The 17,383-nt window shown below is 39.9% G+C and overlaps 1 protein-coding gene across 1 annotated transcript; it reads left to right on the top strand.

Moving 5' to 3' along the window:
* The first annotated feature begins 10,529 nt into the window (after nt 1-10,529).
* Nucleotides 10,530-12,639, top strand: gas1b (growth arrest-specific 1b). The gene has a single exon (XM_030742844.1). It carries the CDS (start codon nt 10,970-10,972, stop codon nt 11,744-11,746), a length of 777 nt encoding a protein of 258 aa, XP_030598704.1. The 5' UTR covers nt 10,530-10,969; the 3' UTR covers nt 11,747-12,639.
* The last annotated feature ends 4,744 nt before the right edge of the window (nt 12,640-17,383 follow it).

Here is a 17,383-nt window from a genome sequence, read left to right as displayed (position 1 = left end):
TGGGCTGTTAGTATGTCCCCATGCAAAGAAGATTTTTCCTATAGCGAAAAAGTCACATTTCAGATCTCAAAGAACTGCAGAATCCCTCACACTGTCAGCCTCATGCATAATAACTTTATTGCTTTATTGAACAAGCCCAAAAGAATATTTTGGAATTGACATTTACACATATTTACATGTGAAAGAAATCCAGTAGGTCAAGAGTTTTGCTTAAAAACCTGTTCATTGATGGTAGCATGGGCAGAGTCTGCTCTTTCAAGCTCTCCACCCAAGGTTGAGCAACCATGCTAAGAATGCAAGCAGTCTGCTTCTTTATGGGCTCTGATTTTTCATGAATTTGAGCAGCTTGTGTAATTTTTATGCAAAAACAATACTTTCCTTTCATACTGCTGCTAGAAAAAGCTGAGCAATCGACCCATTTTTTAGTTCCAGCTAATGGCAGATTGAAGTCCACATTTTCCAGGACAAGAAAAATGATGTAATTACTTCTTCGCTATTTAAATACCCATAAATCAGTAAGTAGAGGAGTTGAGCTTATGTTTAAACAAACAAAAGCAAAAATACAGATGAAAACTTTAAGGTAAAACCCACCCTTTAGACCACTTCATTCATCTTAGGAAAAAAGATTATCAGAAGAATTTTACCTTTAAAAAAAAAAATTTTCCCTGAGAAAGATAACTTCCAAAGATAGTTTCTCAGCTTTTTTTCTGGACTAATCTGGGGTTGTTTTGACATCACTGATGACATACACTCACAAGTGACTTCACTATTTACACCTTGCCAGTCCCAGTTTGGATCCTCTTCTGTCTTCAGAACTGCCCTAATTCTTCATGGCAAATATTCAACAAGGTGCTGGAAACATTGCTCAGAGATGTTGATGTGATAGCGTAATGTAGTTGTTGCAGATTTGCCAGCTGCACATCTGTGAAGGCCATTTGAGTACAGTGGACTCAATGTTGTGTTCAAGAAACCAGAGGATTTTCACTTTGTGACATGGCGTGTATCACGCCACATAAAGCTGACCGTGTGGCGTGTATGGGAGGAGCCAAACGCAGGACTCAGAAGCAGGCAGACTTTATTTTGGCTGATGACTAAAAAGAGCAAACAAGGAGAACAACAAAACCTAAACTGGGGAAAAACTAAGGAACATGGGGGGGACACGGGCACAAAAACACTACTGCAACAATAAGACTGTGACAAATGACAAGACTGAGACAATAAATACACAGAGTGAAAAGGGAGGGACACTGAGGGAAAACACAGGGAGAACTAAAGTCTAAAGCAACTGTGAACTTAACTAAGAATACAACAAACTGACACAGTGATCATGAATAACTATAAAAGTCCAGAAAATAAGAAACAAGGGGTCGCAGACTCAGGACCATCACAGCGTGTCATCCTGCTTGAAAGAGCCATCAGAAGATGGATACACTGTGATCATAAAGGGATGGACGAGGTCAGCAACAATACTCAGGTAGGCTGTGGTGTTTGCTCAGTTTGTACCCAAAATATGCTAAGAAAATATCTCCCACACCATTACACCACCACCACCACCAGTCAAACTGTTGATACAAGGCAAGATGAATCCATGTTTTCATGCTGTTTACACCAAATATGACAGAAATCAAGACTCATCAGACCATCCATCCATCCATCCATCCATCCATCCATCCATCCATCCATCCCGCTTATCCTGTTCAGGGTCGTGGGGAGGCTGGAGCCTATCCCCGATGCCATAGGTTGAGACACTTTTCACCCAGAGAACTGCTGCTCACTGCACCTCTCTTTCTCTGTCCATTCTCCATAAACCTTAAAGATGGCTGTTTGGGGAAAATCCCAGTAGATCAGCAGTTTCTGAAATACTCAGACCAGCCCATCTGGCATCGACAAGCATGCCACATTCATTAGATATGCTGAACAGATGTACCTAATCAAGTGGCCTAAGAGAGTATATTTCCTTTCTTTCAGTTATTGTGATGGAAACAACAATCATGCACATAATGCAGATAAAGGAACAATTATTGCTTTCATACTGAGGTTTTAAATAAAAAAATACAAATGAATGAATGAACAAAATTCATAAAAAGTGAGCTTTAGCAGTGCAGGTGAGGTAGATTTTGCCACATTTGAATGGGTTTCCCTTCTTTATGCTAGACTAAGCTAACTAGCTGCTAGCCCCAGCTTTATATGAGAGCAACACAAACTTTCTACTATTTGCCCATATTCCTTAACAAGTTTTATTTCTTTTAGTCTTTGTGGTTCTTTTCTAGCTCCTGATGATCTTTGGCAGCAGCAACATGCTGACAGGCTTTAGCGGTGCCAAAAAATGTTTCAGCTTTGCCGCGGCACTAATGAGCCATAAAGACTCATAGAGAAAAACAAAAAGATCCAGCAGAAAAGGCCTCATTCAATCAATCAAGTTTATTTAGGCAAGCAGTCATCGCTGTGTGTAGCACAACAGTGACTACAAAGTCAGTATATACAGGCTGAATTATAGCCTACAGTAGCTTCCATCACAGAAAAATAAAAATAAGTAAAGCAATTTTGTAACACAGTAATAACAGTTGTGTGGATCACTGGCTGCTGATGTCAATCGGAAATTTAGCGTGAAGTTTAAAGCTCCCCTGAGAGTATAATAGAACTATTATTACCTTTTTTTAAAACACAAATTTGGTAATTTAAAACCTCTAGATGTGAGAAAATCATATGTGACTCATAAAAGTTCAATTATGTCAACTTAAAGCAGATGTTTGATCAGGCACTGAAGGCCCAGTGCTTTTGAAAGAGCTCTTTTGTATATAGAATGCAGAATAATTTATGTAGCCCCAGTATGCTGGGTGGAATCCATACTGTCTGCTTTTCTCTGAAAGCTTAACCACTTCCTTTTTAGTGTCTCTTTGTCAGTGTCAGCGTTCAAGGGCCTCGGTGCCCATGAGACCGACTAACACTTACACATTGCAGGCACACTTGTTTATTTCGATTTTGTTCAGACTGTGTATGATTATAGGTTACAGAGTCAATATTTAGATTCTGCAGGAAAAGCAAAACTCAGCCTGTTTATTTTTGCCATGCTACTGTGTGTGGTGTGTGTGTGTGTGTGTGTGTGTGTGTGTGTGCGTACTGTATGCGTATGTTCATATATAAAACAAGATAAGAGGAGATATTTTTGTTTGAATGAGAGTAATATATTTGGAACAATTATTTAAAATATGTGGACAACTTCAAGAATTGCTGCTTTTTAAGAAATCTGTTTCTCAAGAAAGAGCTATCAGGCATAAAAATACCACATTAAAAGAGGCTACAAACAACAATGCATTCTAGACAACACATTTTTCTGTTACATTTACTCTTTTGCCATTTTTTTCTCCTTCACCACGGCAGGCCAGTACCTGTTGTCTGCTATCAGAGTCCATCACCCGACTGACACTCAGCCTATGTCCAGACAGGCTCTGTTTATTTTACACTCTGACGAAGAGAGCTACAGTTGTGTGTCTGTGGCGTGTCTGCGGAGCTGACAGCTTGCTCAATAAAATCAACAGCATTCCCGCCGCTATCCCACATCAGTTTTGCTTGCGCTGACGATCACAAAGACAACAGATCCTCCAGTTTATGTGCGTGCAGAATGGAAAGAAATAAAGTAAAATAATAAAAAATAGTCAATTAGAATGACTGAAGTGAAGCAATGTTAGCTGGTTTTCCAGTCAAAAACACACAGGATGGATTGGTTGTTAACAAATTTGGTCCAGAGATGAGATTAATGTTTTCATTTGTCCTAAAAAAAAAAAATAAATAAATAAAAATTAAGTTAAAGTTGGGTTTATCTTTAAAAGTTAGCATATTAGAACAATAAGCCTGGTACCTTTGGTGACAGTTTTAAAAAGACTGTTTCCGTCAGGTTGTGCTACATAAAGAAAAAAACAAAAAGGCTTTAAAACGTCTGCCATAAAACTAGATATCAGACTTGCCAGCTGATTTGCAAAGCGTTTCTCTGCACAGTGACAGCACACAGACCCAAAAAGCTTATGTTTAAATTAAACAAACTCTGTGTTTCCCAGACCACCCTGAGTGGAGCCGGCCCTGCAAATACTTAATCCTCCATCCAGTAAGAATCCGTATTTGTACCTGGTACTTCAGACATGAGGTACTTTTCTTTTTTTTTTGGGAGTTTCCATGGTCACTACACATGAGACCCCACTTTGTGTTTCCACATCTACAATCCAAAAAATTCAGTCTGACATCTGAGTGATTGTAGTACAATGAAATAACCTCTGAACTCACCAGTAATCCATTCAAAGCTTTTTTCATAACTATTGCTTATTCTCTCGTTCACGACTCCAAACAAAAAGGGTTGCACGAAGCCAAGTTTGCTGACAGAAAATGGATGGATGGATGGATGGATGGATATTCACACAGCATGACCAATAACCTTTGACATCTGCATGCATCAGGGATATGTATTATATATTCATGATGACTATTTAATGGCAGGAAAATAGCTGACATGGATCAGTACATCAGGACTAAACATTATCCTGTTTTAAACGTGTGTCCTTGAAATGATTGTTTGATTCTGCAGAAAGGGTGGCGTTTCTTATTTCATTTGAGGTGGTTCAAATCGAGTACCAAGGTCTTCTGTAGCATTTGTATATAGGAGTAGGAAAAGAGTTTCCTCAAATGATCTTGATTTATTCTATGGTGTCATGGGTGAGGACAGTCGAGCCAGACCACCACCAGTGCTGCGCCTTACAAAGGGTGGTGTGTTTGGATTAAAAGCATGCATGTGGTTACTGTCACTGAAGATAGCCTCATCTGAGCTCTGACCATAATGTCTTCATTAGCTGGAGCCTCTATTTCTTCTCCTTGTAGGGATTTCTATGTATTATAATTCAATTGTATGTAAAATTTAAAATGTGTGATGTTTATAATGTAGAGGGAATCTAAATATCAGATATTGTTCCCATAAACAACAATAAGTTTACATTTGTGTATGTTTCAATGATTTTGCATGAGGCTGCTGACACTCAGCAAGATCTCAGAAACCAGCCTGCATGTATTTACTACGTCTAGCCCCAACTTTCCAAAAATACTCATCACGTGGGAACAATGGCACATGCCACTCATACTGTGTCTTTAGTTCTGCCCTAAAGACTGAGCTTGAATGTGCCCCACACTGGCAAGATGCCAGATGGACGGAGTTACAGAATATACCACGAAAATGAAAAACTAGCAATCTTGCATCCTTCTCTGCAGCCCTGCACAATTCATGACCTCTTTTTAAGTTGCGAAAGGAATAAGTCATCATTTTTGGAACTTGGGCAATGGTTGTTGATGAGAAAATGATAATGGGCTACCACAGTCATAACTCTGGAGATGCACTTATTTGCTTTTCTTAAAAAAATTATTTTATTTTTTTGGTGACGGTAGGGTGATCCTTTCTAAAGGTTTCTCAATAGTCAAAAATCCATCATGCACACCAAAATAATGCTTAATTATGGCATAAGATTGGGAGGTTAAGCCACGCCACAATATGGCAAGTGCCCTTAAAAGTACTGTGTATTTACAGTGTAAGCTGGAGAAATATGGTTCATTTTTTGGAAGTTAATCATTGCTTACAGTAGAATTGTTTCTTTTTTGCTTGTCAAATTGTTCTTTCCTGAAAAAAAAAAAAAAGTTGTTGCCCTCTTATTCTAGTGTTGCCACCAGTAGGTATTAATAGGAAAATAAAATTACATTGTAATTTCAGATAACATACAATAAAATTCCATTTGATTCTAAGGGTTCACACTCAAACATTTTACATAACACAGTAATATGACACGCATAAAGTGGAAAATGTGTAGACATGAGGAAGCCAGAAGTGGCATACTATTTATTCAATTCCACCATATGGCATAAATTTTGCAGCCTACTACATTTCAAAGGAATCAGACTGAACACTCATGTTAATTGGTGAGTTTTATAAGTGCTAATAAGAAGACTTTTATCATTCTCTTCTCTTTGCTTTGTTACCAGTCTTTTTGCTAAACTAACCTAACTGGCAGCTAGCTGCAGCCACGTATTTAACAAACAGAGGTGGAGGGTGTATTGATCAAATCAGATAGCTATAAACAGATTCCATGGATTCCTAAATAATATAATATAGCAAGTGTTGGTGCCGTTACAAAATAACGGCACCAACACTTGTATTCGAAAACATGTTTACAAACTCAGTACTGACAAAGAAGTCTCCTGAGAAAGAAAAAAATAACTTTCTGCTGGACAAAAACGCCACTCAGTCTGTAAGACAAGGTGCACTTCCTGTTTTCTCTTTGGCTCCTTAATGTTGCATAGTAGCTTTCTTCCTTTCACTTTTTTAGCGCTTTGACACAGTGCACAATGACTTGTCTGTGCTTGGGTTACAGTGGCATATCAGTCTCTGAGTGGTCATTTCCTCTTGGAGAGATACTCAATCATAGTCTGGAGAGGAGAGGAGAGTTCCTGTTTCCAGGAAAAACTAAAACTGCTCTCTGCCATAAAGTATTTTTTTCTTAGATTGCTACATACCTCCTTCACAGATAGCCTTGGAGGTGGATATCTCTGGGAAAATTTGTGTGCAAGCTGCAACTGAGCATAGTTTGCCATTGTTCTTTATAACAAAACATTTACTGCAATGCACTACCATAAATTATGCTCTTTTGTGATGGCCAAACTAGCGTCTACTGCTCTATCTGAAGTTTCACTCTCTGTTCCAATCAGTTTAAGAGGCCCCATTTGTTTTCTTCCAAAATTGTCAAAAGGAACAAAAAGCCAGAACATGAGGCTTTTGTAATGTTCGCTTACTCCCTGCGGTCTTTGTGTGTCCCATAAAACAAGCCAAAGGAATTTTTAAAGTCTTGCTGATGGGAAACCAGTACAGCAAAACAAATCTGTTATTCCTCACATCACACACCAGAATGACCTTTGTTTGAACCTCTAGATCTGTTCTCGTCTTTGAGTTCAAAGTCAGTCAAATCTTTTTTCCTGCTGTGGCACACTACTTCCTGCGTGGGGATTCAGTAAATCACAGAAAATGTGATACAATCCTAAAAGATATCTGGTGTGATATGAACAGGGGATGTGCTGGAGTCTGGACAACATGAAAAGAGAACAAATATTCTGCAAGAATACAGATCAGCATGCCTACATCCCTAAAAGTCTACAACCATGCAAACAGGTCTGTCTGTGAGTACACAGAGTGCTAATTAATTACTCTAGGATGAACCTATCCAACCTAATTATCTTAGCCCAGAGTCCTACTGTATGTCTGTGTAGGTTCCTGAATCACACAGGTTAGTGACCATCAGGCAACTATCTCTAGGAACAAATGTTCCCAAACCAGTTGGCGAGTGGTTGCTGGCAGTCAGTTAGTTGCAAAGATAAATACCGTGCTGCACCAGAAAGCTCCTTGTGATTGCTTTGGTCACTAACAGGTTGCCAGGGTTGCCAGTAGTTAGCATGAAAGACACCACCTTGTCTTCAACTGCTTGCAAACTACTTGCAAAGTGGTAGCAAAACTGTGAAAAGTGTAGTGCAAACCAGAAACAGAGACCATTTGCCTTCAAAGTAAAAGCTGTCCTTTTTGAAATGTGTTGGTTGCAGGTGAGGCGCAACATTTATTTTGAAGGTGAACAGTATGCATTTCCTGTTTGTGTTGCACTTTTTTTCAACTTTCACAGCAGCTCAGAGAGTAAATGGCGAGACAACTACAGGTGACCTTGTCAATCTACTCACAACCAAAGCAGTCACAAGGAGGTGCAGCACCTTTTTTGTGGCCAATTTCACCTTGCAACAGCCAGCAACCGCTCACAAACTGGTTGGGGAATACACATTTTTCTCTAACAACCAGAGAATGCCAAGAGGTTGCTGACCAGTCTCTAGACCTATGTGGCTGAGGCCTTAAATAAGATAAGACAGATATCAATAATTACTAATCACTGCTGACTAAAAGGTGAAAAAAAAGTTTATAGGTATTTGACTAGAATGAACACAAAGTAAATAAATCCACTTATGTCAAGCACAGAGATATATGTTTATACTTTGCTTGCATTCTATGTGTGACATAAGAGGAAAAGTCAGAGAGTAAAATAAGTCAATACTAATTGACCAGAACCAAGAATAGTTCTACAAAATTTGCCTAAAAACAAGAATTTTAATCCTTTAATCTTCTGGGGACCATAATTTTCATTCTGTGCTGGTCTTGCTGCTATTTTGTTAGCAAAACTAAAACTGCTTCAATCCCTGTGATCTGATCATTCCCGTCTAATCTTTCAGGTGCACACCAGAAAACCAAACGACTTCAGTGTTGTGTTGTCAGCTTGAGTTGAGATGATACCTATGCTGCATATTCGTGTCATAACTATGCGCAGTCAAGATTAAGTTACTTTCTGTCATTTGTGTAAAAACTTCTGAATGCTAACATCAACAGATTTAAAACAGACATCTGAGAACTTCCAAGAGGCACAGCAAAAAGGAAAAAAAAAATGTAGGCAGCAAAACATTTGGCAACGTCTTAATACTGACTCCTTTTCTAGCCTCCCCTCTCCCATTTTTTTTTTTTTTTTCCTTTTTCTGCCTCTCTCGGGGCTTGGAAGCATTTGAATACAAAGTCCAGTTAATTGTTCTGGCAGTTCAGCGTGTGTGTAATGACTTCTGACAGCAGTGGAGACAAACTGAGGAGCATGTCTGTCTGTGCATGTGTATTTACAAATCTGCTCGGGGGGAACCGCATTCCAATTCTGGAAACACTATTACATGCAAGTCTCCATGAACTACTGCATGTACAGGATCTGGAGATACTCGTTTGAAATAAACAGAAGACAAGACCACGCAAGACAGCGGCCTCATATTTCCATCAGAACAACGTGAGAAGTTTGGTATAAAAGCTGAGAATGTAAGTGATGTATTGGAGTAATTTAAGAGGTACAATTTAGGGGAGAGCAGTTGCCTCCTCCATTGGCTCTGCTGAATCTGGCCGTTGTTCTTAACTGGCTGTCATCCAGCACGGATGGGATTTTGGTTCTGCTATGCATTATGAACTCCTTTTTAAAAGTGAAAGGCGAGTGTGATCGGGGTGTTTTCTTTACTTTGCTCTCAAAGAAAGCTTTGTAAAAGCTTCGTACATCTGAGACTTTGAACATAAGGAAAAAAACAAAGCAAAACAACACAAACCCCCATAACAAACAAAACACACACACAGCATTGTAGGTCTACAGCAGTTATTTATTTCTGCTAAGGCCCGTCGTTTGCCTAAGCAGTCCTGGATGATGTCAGTTGTTTTGTAGTTAATGGGGACCCTTGAACAGTTCACCATTTGGGCTTTTTCTAACCTCCGCTTTGATGTTGCTTTAAAGTGAGTCTGTAGTCAGCCTGTTGCTCTGGAATGCCAGCTGGATGAGGCGATAGAGGGTGCTTGGGTTGTTTGGCTAAGAAACTATTCTGCACTTGTCTTGACTCCTCTCTAATCTCTCTAATTGGAATCGGGGGTCCAAGAGTTGAGACCTGCCAGATCTTTGTGGTCATCGCTTGGTGAAGCGACGAGGTCAGAAGAGCGGTTACCCAGAAAGGCTCCCTTCCCTGTACTTTGTTCTCTTGGCCCCCAACAGATCCATTCTCTCCTCATTTATGGTGCTTACACATTTGATGTTTGTTTACATTGCGTGTCCCTGCAGTTGTTATCCCTCTTCAGACTTTTTCCTTCCTAAGTGTTATTGTTAGGAAAGAGGAAATACCCTTTACCAAATTGTAAAGCACTGGATTCCACTGGATTTCACACTGCTGCTTGCTAACACTTGCACAGGACGGACTGTTAAAACAAAAAGAGCCATAACTTATTTTTTTGTTTTACTTTTTTTTTTTTTTTTTTCCATGTGGAGGCATCTGGTACTTTCCCAGCTTCCTATATGGAAGCCATAGTTCTTAAATCTCTAAGCTGTAACGCCATTAGCGATGCGTGTGAATGTGTAAGTACAGAACTCTTGGGTATGGTGTATCATATGGACTCCAGGCTTGTTTTATGATGGAAAGTGTAAGACAGGAGCGCTGCATGTGTTTTAACAGCTGTTGTTTCTGGCTGCAGGGAGGCTGCAGAACCCCAGCGTTTCCCAAAGAAATTCCGCTTCATTGTATCACATTCACATTGCAGGGATGAGCAATTTTCAAGCACTGTGAACTATGTTTATTTTGAATCCAAATTTTGTTCTCCTGTAATTTGAGGCTACAAAGCAAGACATCTGTGCAGAAAGCACAGCGAGCATAATTCACTATTTGGGCAAAACCTCCATGCGCACAGAAGACAAGTTATAACTAATGTGTGGTGTCCTAAAACAGAAATGGACAAATATTTACCTTGATAATGAATTTTCACGATGAGATCACAAACGTGTTACAGTGTCCTCCACGTACGTCAATTATGGTCTTCAGCGGTCTGCGTCACGACCGCGTGTGACGAGCGAATCACAACAGTTTATCTGACCAATGGGACGTGGTTGCTGCGTAACCTATTCACCCCACAACTACACAGCCCGCATTTCAAAGCGACTGCAGCAGCAGTGGATGTGGATTAATACTGCAAAGAGTTACTTTAGGATTTGTGTTTCCCGTTCCATTTTTTTTTTTTTTTTTTTTGTAAAGTTCACCAAAACTTTATGCCTTTTTTTTTTTTCTTTTGTGGTTGCTGAACGACAGATGCAAACGTGAAGCCACTGAAGAGGAACTCCAGGGACAGGCAAAAACGCGAAACTTCATATGGATTTTGGAACTTTTTTCAAAGATCCTAATGTGATGTACTTGTTATGTCCATCCTTGCTGAGCAACTGCTTACTTTGTGGCGCCCCACTGACTTCAAGTCACCAACTGTGACGTGATATTAAAGCATCAGAGAGTAGCTCTCTAACTGTTCAGGATGGAATAAGTTTTTTTGTTTGTTTTTTTTTAGGATTCATTCTTGGAGGAAATGGGAAGTCGTGTCATATTGATGGAGCGAGCAGTAGTTTTTGTATACAGTGTACTGATTCTAATCATAGGTCTCTGCGTCGGATCTCCTAACCACAGCCATCGACTGGTCTGCTGGAAAGCCATCCTAAAGTGTCACGCAGAGCCGGAGTGCCAATACGCCTATGATCAGTACATATATGCCTGTGCATCTGTTTTGAGCGGAGAACGCAAGAAGTGTCCCAGTCACTGCATATCCTCTCTGATTCAGCTCAATTTAACCCAGAGCGGCCCGGCTCTGGAGGACTGCGACTGCGCCCAGGACCCGAACTGCAGGAACACCAAGCGAACCATCGAGCCGTGCCTGCCGCGGACCAGCACCATGGGCTGCACCGAGGCCCGACTGCAGTGTGAAATGGACCCGTATTGCAGCTCAGCTATGAGGGATTATTTATTTCACTGCCGTAAACTTTTCGGAGGAGGAAGGTGCTCGGATGCGTGCCGCAAAGTAATAGCCAACATGCGTTCAATACCTAAAGCGCAACAGCTGGACACCTGCGTGTGTGACGGCACTGAGAGGAATATATGTGAGTATATCAAAGTCAGCATGAAAACTTTCTGCTTCGGTTCCAGTGACAGGGACGCGGGAAGCGGATTTTCAGACTCTGAGGACGATACTGAGTACGATTACATGGATCAGGAGGATGAACCATATGTGGAAAACTCGAGTGACACCGCACCTTTCCAGACTGCGTTCAGTACTCTGACCACCATTTTGGTTTTAACCAAAATTATCTGAAGAGTCCCCTGCCATTAGGGGCAGCTGGGGCAGAGAGTGGGCTCATAGCCACCAGAAACACGCACCGAAATCTTCTTATCAGCATATTTTGTCGGTACCATTTTTGAGCTTTTTAAATTCAACCAAAGACTTTATATCTACAAACATGTATTTAAAACAGGGCATATGATGTTTATCAATTATGATATCACTGCTGTGAAAAGCATGCAAGTGACTGTTGTGAATCAGATAGTAGTTATATTTGAGTTACACAATAAAAATAAAACAAAAAAAAGATCATCTTTTAATGTTAAAGGAACCTATTTTTGTATGTTGGTATACATAAATATAAATTGTATAATGTAAAAATATTTTTTCTAAGTATTGGTTTGGGTGTTAGAGAGAGAGAGAGAGAGAGAAAGGAAGATTTGCACTGTATCTAACAGAAAGTCCTGTACTGCATTATCACCACAGAGGGAGGAAATATGCTCCATCAAAGTGCCTCAAGGTCGTTTTCATTCACCTTGAACCGGCTGTGAAGGCTGTACAACCCTTTCACTATAAGCCAAAGTTGATTAAAGCCCCTAAAATGTGTTTTAATCCCACATCTGCATAAAGAATCTCTTGACCTTGTCAACATAGTGTTTGCTTAAGGCATAAAGTGTTAATTGCTAACGCAAACAGACTGGAGAAAGGTAAACCCCTCCTCCCGGGGATTTGCAACACAAGCGATGCCAAGAAGCATTCACTCAGTTTGTTTATCTTCACCCTGTGTGTTTGTTAGAAGTCTTAACAGAGACGTACTGATTAAAACAACATGTCTGTGTTTGGGGGGAATGCAGATACTTAGTGCCTGTTAGGAACACAGACTTTTGAATGTACATGCACATTAAATAAATAGCATTTTAAAAATGTTTCACCTTTGGACTTCCATGTGTAATTTATTTTTTTTATTATATAAGGACGATTTTGGCTTCATATTCATCAGTAGAGAACAACGCTACAGTGGTCCATTCACAGTATTCTGTTTTATTTTATTTTATAACAGAAAATGATGTGATTTTAGGGCTTTTTCTTTCTGATCTGCACCACTGGAAACCTTCTGAAGCCTGAGCTGAGGCTGTAGTATTTTTGCATTTATATTTTGTATTATTATTTTGTAATGTCCCATAATATGAGTTCCTTGGCAAACATCTTCCTTAGCATCTACACTTTTTGGGTGCTTAAACCTTAAGTGACTTACAATATTAAGTCTCAGGACTGCCCAGAACAGGTAGAACAAACCCAGATTAAATGCTCAGTGGGATTATAATTACCTGTAAGGATCAATATAGTATTCCGTTAATTAATATGTGTGTCGTGTAGCAGTGAGAGAACATGTCACACATTGGAGACATTGCTCAGAATCTTTGAATTGTGTGTGACTATCATGTTTTTGGCTTCAAGAGTCTAACATAGGTTTGAATGACTGATAGCAATGACACATGTTGCCTGTCTACATGCCTGTGAGTCATGCTATGAGTCAGTCAGCTCACTAAAACGGTGGCCTCTCCTTCTGGCATCTTGAAACCATTAATGGCAGCCATTTTGCTTTTCAAGAAAAAGAGATGGGCCCTCCAGCCCATTGATTGGAAGAGAAGTCGAGTGGCACCTCTGTTATGGAGATGCAAAAAAATACAATGGCGCTCGGGCACAATACGGGTTGCACTTCATTCACTCTGTTCCAGTGTTATCCTTTTCAGGGAGTGGGGGGGCATGAAGAGACGGCAATCTCAGGAGATGAGAGGGATATGCTTCAGCTTCATGGCTTGGATCTAGTTCCCACTGACACTCTGTTAACAGTTCATCATCTGTTTTCAGTTTCTAATAAATAGGTATTTAGTCATTTTCTTCGACCTCTATCAGAGGCTGTGAATATAAATGTCTTCGGTTTGGTACACAGACTCCACTGTGGAAAACATGAGCTGAGATCTGATTGTTGTAAACAGAATAATCCAAATAATAAATCTTACAATGGCAGTAATTGTTTAAATAAAAAAACAGTTATGCAGAAGGAGCCTTTGTCAGGAAAGAAAGGGACTGTGGCACTGTCACTTTAAGAGAGTAGGCCTCCAATCCAACCATTAATAATTGTAATGCCTTTTTATTATTGTTGAGGATAATGAAGGAATGAGAGTCATATGGGGGCCCCTGACAATACATTGCCCTGAAATGTTTTCAATTAACTTTTGGCACTAGAGAAAAATGGGAATGTTGTGTTTTATTCCCTGTGCTGAAACAGAAAAGAGTCAACGGGGGGCTTTTCGTGCATGGACCACAACCTCATTAAATTTGTCTTATCATAACTCAAACTGTTGCTCGACCATCCTCCCCGCCGCCCCACCCCGAATCATTGGACCTCTAGAATAAGCTAAAGAAAAGAAAAGAGGAACCTTTATTTTAACTTTGCAGACAATGTTCAGCCAGACCGCTGCTGTTCATATGCAACTTTTTCTCAGAAGTTATTGTATGGCAATAAGAAAAAAAGAACATTAAACTATAAAATACATTCTTTGAATGTAAGGTGTTCGGGCCAATCTCGTGGTTTATTTTGATTTGACAACCTGTTTCTGAGCTCAGTGGCAATAAAAGAAGTCATTTCCTCTTACAGTACCGCTGGACTTCTAAAGCAGCTCAGCCGCCAGGCTGACTCTTTCCTGCTGAGCCTATTTTGACACTCCCAGTCCGGGAATATAGAAAACTGCTTCTAATTCCGTTATACTCTAGCTTGCCTGATGTTGGTCCTTAGAAATCAAGTAAATAATGTGGAGAAAGTAAAAAAGTGAAGAAAGAGAAAAGTATTTTAGAGCAACAAAATGCTATATATGATAAATAAAGCTAAAGCTGCAATAGACAGCGGTGAACAAAAAACAAAAGGAGCAGAAACTGGCAGAGTTCTTTAAACCAGCGCAGACACTCAAAACAAGTCAGTGAGACATCTTACTTGAGTAGACATTAGCGTTCCCTTCAATCTCATTAAAAGTCATGCAAATGATTAATATGCAAGTTGAAAAAAAAATTGGATAATAATGACTATAATCATTTGTTGTAGCTCTGTAGGATCAATATCTGCACCTACAGGGCCTTCGAAAGAAAAAAAGAAATCACCACATGCTGTATTTGACTGCTGTAGCTAATGTAAACTATAGCGTGCCTAAAAGTGACTATAAAACTCAAGTGAAATGACTTTATTTATTTATTTCTGTGGGTGGAGTTTTATGTGATTTCTTTTCTTAAAGCTTAGTTTAGTTTTTAGGTTAGTTTTGATCGAAAGTAAACAAACATACTGCAGAAGCAAAGTAAAGTGAATAAACCCCAGTGACCCGCAATAAGAAGAGGTTACAGGGCGAGCTTGAGGAAGGGAGTACCCAAAGCTTTAGAGAGGTTGGAAAAGTGGAGGAGGGGTTGATTTATGATTGAGGGTTAACGGGGGAGGGGATTGGTCTGGGAGAGGGCGTTGAATGTCAGGGGTTTCAAGCCACTCTGAATTATGATGCAAAGAGGGAATATTTGTTCAACCAATCAGATCAAGTCCTCGAGGATAGCCGGAGAGGAGTTGTCCTTTGGTTCCCGCTCCCGTTCCCCTCTCGCAGCCTTGCTGAAGAGCACGTTTTCAAGGAGTGAGAGAGGGAACACAAAACATCGCTGACAAGGGGTATAACTTCATTTCCACGGTGCTGGGACAGCTGTGTGGAGTAATCTGCCTTAGCAGTGCTCTAAAATTTCAATGCCTTTAGTGACCCATGGAAGAGGGGTGGGGACAACTGTGTTCAGTCATTTAAGTGTGTGTGTGTGTGTGTGTGTGGGGGGGGGGGGGGGGGGGGGGGGGGGGTATTTTCACACTCTTTTAAGGGCTTTTGTTAAAGCAAAAAAAAAAAAAACCCTTACCTATTGGTCACTGACAGCATATGTTTATGAGATACAAAAACAATGCAGCAGAAAGGAAAACTCAGAGTTTCTTTTCCGGCTTTGGGGAAACAAGCTTTAAAGTGAGGAACTCTCTGCATCTCATAAATTGACTGTTTTTCATACACTGATTAAAACAAGATGAAAGTCACGTTCATTTTATTTAAGTTATTATTCAAATTACAGAAGCACCTCAGATTGTTTTTTCTCAGTGTGTATAACCAGATACTCATTAATAGTCCTTAGACCATTTGGTTAAAGAAAAAACTGTATTTATCTGTGTTTCTGGATAGTACATTGAATAGATGTATTTTGACGGTGACATGCACTTTAAATATGTCTGAAATGGCAAATATTGTTCCCCTACAAAGAAATTAGTTCAGTAATGTAAATTGATTATATGTTAAATTATTTGAATGAGTTCTGAAAGTCCAAAATTTCAAATAATACCTTGTGACTCATGTAATATGAACACTGAGCACTCTATTGATGAAGAGGAGTTCATTATTTTGTGCAAACGGTGCTGCTGGAGACTGAGGTAAGAACAAAACGTTTTCGACTAAGAGAATGGCTCGAGGCCGGGTTGCTGACTGCAGTGAATGGAGCTCAATAAGGTCCCAAAGTTTTACTCCATTATGCTGACATCCTAAAGGCCAGGGGCCACCACCCCCTGTGGTTATTTCTCAAGTATGCATTCATTCCCCCACACACAAACACACACACTCACACCCACACACACATTCATTCACTTCAGACATGCATGCATACGTGCACTCAAACAAACGCACAATCTTTTGGACTTTTAACTCCTCTTGAAGTAACAACAGGAGGTGCTACTCCCACAAATCTGACAGCAGAAGTAATAAATACAAAATACTTCACTAGAGTATGTCCAAGATTCTGAAACCCCATGAAAATAAGCAAACACTGATGTGTGTGTGTGTCCTCGAAATCTGTGACCGGTTTTAATAGTTTGCTTTGTCCTTTGCTTGATGTGCAGATGTCATCTTTGCAGGTTTGTGGACATTTCTAAATATTGTAGAAGCGTTACACTTATCTCACTCTTTCACTGTTGCCTGATACGGCCTTCTATGGCACTAGGGTTGTTATTCATGTTTGCATGGTGCCAGTATTTCACAAAAGGAGGGAAAACAGTGAAAAAGACCAAGGTTGGCCACTGTATCTTACAGCATTGGACTTTTGACTTGTCACATTATAAAAAGCACATGTGTTAATAATAAGATTGGCAATGAGATGCTTTTCAAGCGTTCTGGGACGCTATAACTGGATGACAGCATGCACATTAACAGGAAACAGGAAACAAAGCACATTCAACCCTCATTCCTTTCATTTGCACTTGAGCTTTTCTTCTCTTGTGGCATGTCAAACAACTTATTTGGAATTTGTAAACCCAAGCTATACATATCTATACATAATATGTGCTGTGTTTAGGAATATTTCAGCGGAGACACAACTCCTTTCAATCATGTGTGACTCAGACTCACCGAGTTGCAGTTATAAAGTAAGATGGGTATGTTTTTGACTTGAAATCCAACATAGATGATCTATTCTCCAGGTATGGCGGCATACAAGGTGTATGTTTAATTTTCATTGGCACTCGTAAACAGCCATGGCCAGTGTTAGGCAAGCAGCTTTGGATTCAGCCTGACTTCCATATTTAAAAATACTTTATGATCCTTTAAGGTTTAACTT

The sequence above is a fragment of the Archocentrus centrarchus genome, chromosome 12, assembly GCF_007364275.1.
Source record: "Archocentrus centrarchus isolate MPI-CPG fArcCen1 chromosome 12, fArcCen1, whole genome shotgun sequence".
In the NCBI taxonomy this organism is placed as follows: domain Eukaryota; kingdom Metazoa; phylum Chordata; class Actinopteri; order Cichliformes; family Cichlidae; genus Archocentrus; species Archocentrus centrarchus.
The sequence above is the reverse complement of the archived record's forward strand: the minus strand, read 5'-3'. Positions and strand labels throughout refer to the sequence as shown.